The sequence below is a fragment of the Neoarius graeffei genome, chromosome 15 (genome assembly GCF_027579695.1).
Source record: "Neoarius graeffei isolate fNeoGra1 chromosome 15, fNeoGra1.pri, whole genome shotgun sequence".
In the NCBI taxonomy this organism is placed as follows: domain Eukaryota; kingdom Metazoa; phylum Chordata; class Actinopteri; order Siluriformes; family Ariidae; genus Neoarius; species Neoarius graeffei.
This window is the reverse complement of record NC_083583.1, coordinates 65,852,261-65,858,573: the sequence shown is the minus strand read 5'-3', so window position 1 is coordinate 65,858,573 and position 6,313 is coordinate 65,852,261. Positions and strand designations below refer to the sequence as shown.

The following is a 6,313-nucleotide window of genomic DNA, read 5'->3' as shown; positions in this document are numbered from 1 at the left end:
ATAGACCTATTCCAACTGTTTGACCTTGGCCACAAAAGGTCAAATGTAGTTGCAGTTCAACTGACCCAAATCCATTCAATTAGTTGGTCTTTGCTATATTTAAAAAAAAAAAAAAGGGGGGGGGGGTAATGCTTGTTGGAATGGCAACCTACAGCCCCACTGGCCCTCTCTGGCAGAGACTGGACAACCTTGTACCTAGTCTGTCCAGAAGACCATGCAACATCAGCTACACCAAGTGTGTCTAATGGAGGAACCCCATCCATTTACAAATCCACAGCAAACATGGACAGTTTTGAAAAACCAAGTCAAGCCACAGAATGGCATCTATTCAGAAGAGATTCATCTTAAATGTCACTCCTCCACTGGACACCATTCCTGATGCACCAGGAGAGCTTCCTTCTGCTGCAGCAACATCTCTTCCTGAGAAAGAAAAAGGAGTCCATAAACCAGTCAACAGAAGAAGCAAAGTGTTAAGGGGTCTACCTACTTCTTTTGCTGCACACTGGTTCACAAGAGTCATGTGCAGTTGGAAGACAGACTGCTGTATTGCAGTGGATGTAGAGCTAAGAAGAGAAAAAAAATAAGCAACAGAACCCATTCCCTGTAAATAAGCAGGAAGATAAGGCAAGCCTTTACCATTTCCTGCAGTGGAGCCACAAATGTAAACATCTTCAGGACAAAGCGTCTGTAATGAGTAGGGTATGCAAGTCCAGACATCCCAGTCACTGGTATCAGCTTGATCAAATACTGGTCATCCTTGTATGGACATCTACAGAATACACAAGGTTGTCACTTCTGTCCAGTACAGGAACTGGACTACACACACACACACACACACACGTGACTTGTTCAAAACATACCCATTCACCAGAAGGTCCCACTGAGGAAGGCTATAGGAGTTAGGGGAAGCAGTTGCCCAGCAGCTACCCAAAGTCAGGACAATATTTGGGTCAGTTCTCCCAACAATGCGCACCTCAGCATACACAGGCTCCCTCAGAACCCGTGTCACAGGATAGTCAGTAGCACTGTAGTACGATGTATAGGCTACTTGTTCTGTTGGAGATAGGGCAGGGGAATCAGTTCCTGTAGAAGCCATTGACAAATTCAGACTGCGTCGCAATAAAGAAAAGTTGCTCACCTTCTACACAACCCTTAGTTACACATGAACCTTTTCCTAGTCTTAGTTCCACTTGGAGCGGTCCAAAAGCAACAACAGGCAGATCATCATGATTGGCTGAAGGTTCAATAGCAAAAGCCCCAAAGCCAACACCCAAATATTTACACTGGAAATAAATCCTACAAAGGAAGGCAATACATCAATAAAAGCCTGAAAGAAACCTCTGCCAAGAGGATTAATTAGCTTACTCATGGTGAGTGTCCTTTGTATTTGAGCCATGGGGTCCAACTCCATAAGAGATCATCTTGTTTTCATAGACCACATAACCATCTTGTACCTGGACCAAGTAGGGAACATGCTTTCTAAACTTGCCAACAAAAGTTAAGGCCAGCTATTTTGGAGGAGGATTACAGACCTTCATGGTAGTCCCACAAGCAGTTACAGGAAACTGGTATATAGCAAAGGCTGTATTTGCATCAACAGGACTACAGGGTCCTGTGTTTCCTCCCAACAGGCTGATGGAATCCAGACTTATCCTGGGAAATGTGGCATCTCTGGCCACCACCAACACAAACTGGCCATCAAGGGTACACCGGACAGTCACTAGCAACACCCAAAAAAAAAAAAAAAAAAAAAGTCAGGTTTTTTTTTTTTTTAAACTGCACTTAGGTCAAATAGGATGTCAAATATACCTGTTTTCCCATAATAGCATGCCTGGCCATCAAAACAGCAGTTTAGGGCATTGCATTGGATAGCCTTAATGCCAGGTTCTCCACAAGGAAACCTTTCATACTCATGCACTTGGCATTTGTCAATCTGGCCAGGTGTCTGTGGCTGCAAGGTAGGCTTCATTGGAAGCCAAGGCTCTTGAGGAGGCAATTTCACAGTTAGCAGAGAGGCAAATGTACAGCTCACAAGAAAAAACCCCACAAGCACAAAAAATAATCCAGTGTTTGCCATTGTTTCCAAGCTACACACACCAACTCCTAGCTGCTAAGTAACAGTGGTGTTTTATTGTGTCTTTTGATCTAATTGTGATTGGAGTCTCCTCCTACTCAAAAAGTCATTAATAGTGCTCCAGCCGTGTGTCATCCTTAACTGTGTTCCTGTTTTGGCCGTCATTTCGAGATGTGTTTGAAATAGATATTTGTTTGAGTTAATTGTCTGTGAGAGTAATACAACACCAATGGCTGCAAGCCTGGGCCATGGCAACTAATCAACAGGGGGGAATTTATGGTTTTAATGTATGCATTTAAATTAGCAACACATTTTGTTGAAACAAATCGGTTAAAATCAGTCTTGTGAAAATAAAGTCATTAAAAATAAAGTGTTAATATTAATCAGACACACTTCACATTTTAATTTCTTCTAATCTTAAAATTGCCCTGGGTTTAAAATTGCTAGTGCATAGATTTTTCCTCCTTCTCAATATCCACATACCAAGTATGTGCATATTTTGGTAACAATGTCATGTTTTGTTTTTTTTAATTTATGGTAGGTTTTTTTTTTAGTCTTGAGTATGATGCGCTTGCTGCTTAGGTTACTTTTATTTTGACAGGGTTAAAGTTTCCTTGTAGTGCATCAGTGTCACCACAATCACAAAGATGAAGTGAGACAAAAATACAAAATAAAAGTTGCCCTGAACAACAAACTACAAGTTAGATACTCAAACCATCTCTCTCTCTCTCTCTATATATATAGTGAACCTCAAAGTGTCTTTTCATATTGGGTTTCTACCTAATGAAATATCATGAATATATATTTTATATTATTAATAATAATGACAATATGTAATCTATGTGAATATTAGTAAACATGTCCTGATGTCTCCACTTACATAAAATGATTAGGAACGATAGAATGTATTAAGGGTTCATGGTGGGATGGTTGGTATGTCGTTTATTTCTAGATTTCTACCCAAGCATTCCAAGGGCTTTTCCTTAGTTCCATTTGCCCAAATGGAGGGACCTTCTCTCCAAACCAGGCATTTTTCTGTCCAAGATGAGGGTTCTTTTACTCAGTGTGAAAGTTCTTTGATGCGAGAAGACAACACACAACTATAATCAGTGTTCTCTGTGTGAAGCATAAGCATAATTCTGCTTAAGCTGAGGGGCCTTCTGGCTAAACTGGGCATTCTTCTGTCCAATATGAGGGTTCTTTCACCCAGTCTGAAGGTGCCTCCACCCTTGCTAAGGACTGTCTCAGTCCAAATCAGTGTTCTTTCTGTGATGCGTTTTTCATTATGGGTTCTTTCATGCAAACTCAGGGTTGTACCGTCCAAACTGTGGGTCCTTACATGGTTTAACTGCCCAAACGGGGATCCACTGAGTGTTTTTTATAAACTAATTCATTGAACGTTAAATACTGATTTTATTTTGTTGAATGAATAGTCATAAAATCACACTAATTACTAAAGTGTGTTTCAACTTATCTGAGGAGGACTGAAGATATGTGTGTGCGTGCGGGCAGCACGGTGGTGTAGTGGTTAGCACAGTCGCCTCACAGCAAGAAGGTCCAGGTTCGAGCCCCGTGGCCGGCGAGGGCCTTTCTGTGCGGAGTTTGCATGTTCTCTCTGTGTCCGCGTGGGTTCCCTCTGGGTGCTCCGGTTTCCCCCACAGTCCAAAGACATGCAGGTTAGGTTAACTGGTGACTCTAAATTGACCGTACGTGTGAATGGTTGTCTGTGTCTATGTGTCAGCCCTGTGGTGACCTGGTGACTTGTCCAGGGTGTACCCCGCCTTTCTCCCAGAGTCAGCTGGGATAGGCTCCAGCTCGCCTGCGACCCTGTAGAATAGGATAAAGTGGCTACAGATAATGAGATGAGATGTGTGTGCGCATGTTTTTATATCCTACTGAGGAACAAATATCCCCACAAGCATAGTAAAATCTGACAATTTTGACCTTGTGGGGGACATGTCCCCCACAAGGAAAATGTTGTTTAAAAAAAAATAAATAAAAAGAGCCAAAATTTTCTTTTTCATTCCTGAGGTTTAGATCAGTTTTAGGTACTGGTACAACATTAAATAACTGCATTAATAATTATGTCAGTGGAAGGTCCCCACAAGGATATTGAGACAGGTGTGTGTGTGTGTGTGTGTGTGTGTGTGCTGACCTTTGAACAAGTTGCTAATTGACAGATTGTAGAAGTATGCATGCTCAAAGACACACATACACACACAATAATAAAGATACGTACCAATTGCTGCTAGCACAAAGGAACACAGACAGTGTGTGTACTATGGATGTTTTTTGAAGCTGGAGGGCGAGTTGATGTTTTAATGGATTTTTGAGCTCAGTGAAGCCAACAGAACCATTTCTCATCAGTTCCATGACTGGACCTGATTAAAAAAAAACAACAACAACTCACAACTATGGTCAGTGTTAGTAATTACCAGTCATACACCCCACCTAAGGCGGCACGGTGGTGTAGTGGTTAGCGCTGTCGCCTCACAGCAAGAAGGTCCTGGGTTCAAGCCCCGGGGCCGGCGAGGTGTGGAGTTTGCATGTTCTCCCCGTGTCCGCGTGGGTTTCCTCCGGGTGCTCCGGTTTCCCCCACAGTCCAAAGATATGCAGGTTAGGTTAACTGGTGACTCTAAATTGACCGTAGGTGTGAATGGTTGTCTGTGTCTATGTGTCAGCCCTGTGATGACCTGGCGACTTGTCCAGGGTGTACCCCGCCTTTCGCCCGTAGTCAGCTGGGATAGGATCCAGCTTGCCTGTGACCCTGTAGAAGGATAAAGCGGCTAGAGATAATGAGAGATGAGAGACACCCCGCCTAGTGGTCAGTGTTAGTAATTACCAGTCATACACACCGCCTAGTGGTCAGTGTTAGTAATTACCAGTCATACACACCGCCTAGTGGTCAGTGTTAGTAATTACAGTCATACACACCGCCTAGTGGCCAGTGTTAGTAATTACCAGTCATACACACCGCCTAGTGGTCAGTGTTAGTAATTACCAGTCATACACACCGCGTGCATAGACAAGACTGTGAATGGCGTGCATAGACAAGAAGTATTTCATAAACATATGAGATTAAAATGTTTTTCTTTGTTTACTATCTAGTGAAATGCAAACTGAATATATAATAGTATGTCTGCTATTTTAATTTATCTTACGAAATATAATCAGTCAATGCAGTCAGTGATTGAACTGTGTGCAAATGATGCTTGCTGCAGTACGTTGGCATTTTCAATCGGCTTCATGCTGGTAGCCGAGTGCTCAGATTTTAACCTGGGTGCCATGATTCAGCCGATGCCGCCAAATCACAGTCGGCATGAGCTGCAGTTTTACGGAAGCGGCACGCTCCCGGTTGCCATGGCTCAGCCGATGCTCAGTCAGATGGAGCCAATTAAAGACCTGGCCCAATTGCGGTTGCCACTATTCAGCCGATGCCGCCACTCAGCCGATGGCGCTGGAGGTTTTACGGAAGCGGCCCGATTCTCATTGCTACTTGGGGTGGTGGCAAGTGCGGCCATCAGTTGGCATTTGCGTTTGGATTCTCTCAGGACAACATGGTATTCTAGAAAATACCATAAAAAAGTCAAGAAAAGAAAAAGAACGAGTGTGCACCATTCAAAAAAAGCAGTTTTTTCAACAAGCTCTTGATTACACTCATACCGCTTTGACAATGCCTGATCTTGTCTGATCTCAGAAGCTCAGCAGAGTTGGCTCTTTTTTGCACTTGCCTGGGGACTGCACAGGAATACCAGGCACTGTAAGCTTTGTAGTGCAGCCTTCATTGGCTTTTGTGTTTGGATTATCTCAGAACAACACGGGAATCAGGGAGAAATATAAGAAGAAACTAGATAGAACTCGACGCCAACGGTGTCGATGGGGATGCCTCTGCCTGGTAGACTACACGCCTTATTAAGTTGTGATTTAGGGATGGACATTTGACCTCACAGTAATCTTGACCTGGTGAAATTACGTGTATCAGCCTTGGAGATATTGTGTTCACAAGGGTTTCGGACAGACATTTGACCTCACAGTGACCTTGACCTTAGACCTTTTGATCTCAAAATCTAATCAGTTTATCTTTGTCCCCAAATGCACAAATGGTGAAAGTTTGGTGAAATTCCTTTCATTTGCTTTGGAGATATTGTGTTCACAAGGTTTTTGGACAGACATTTGACCTCACAGTGACCTTGACCTTAGACCTTTTGATCTCAAAATCTAATCAGTTCATCTTTGTCC

At 43.0% G+C, this 6,313-nt stretch overlaps 1 protein-coding gene across 1 annotated transcript; it reads right to left on the bottom strand.

The window, feature by feature from the left end:
- Positions 1–328: 328 nt before the first annotated feature.
- LOC132899050 (zona pellucida sperm-binding protein 4-like) lies at positions 329–2,077 on the bottom strand. The gene is made up of 8 exons (XM_060940695.1): positions 1,810–2,077; positions 1,533–1,720; positions 1,366–1,454; positions 1,139–1,296; positions 861–1,053; positions 637–769; positions 488–563; positions 329–420 (listed from the first exon to the last, which is right to left on the bottom strand). The coding sequence occupies exons 1-8, from the start codon at positions 2,075–2,077 to the stop codon at positions 329–331; spliced, it is 1,197 nt and encodes a 398-aa protein (XP_060796678.1).
- Between the last annotated feature and the right edge of the window lie 4,236 nt (positions 2,078–6,313).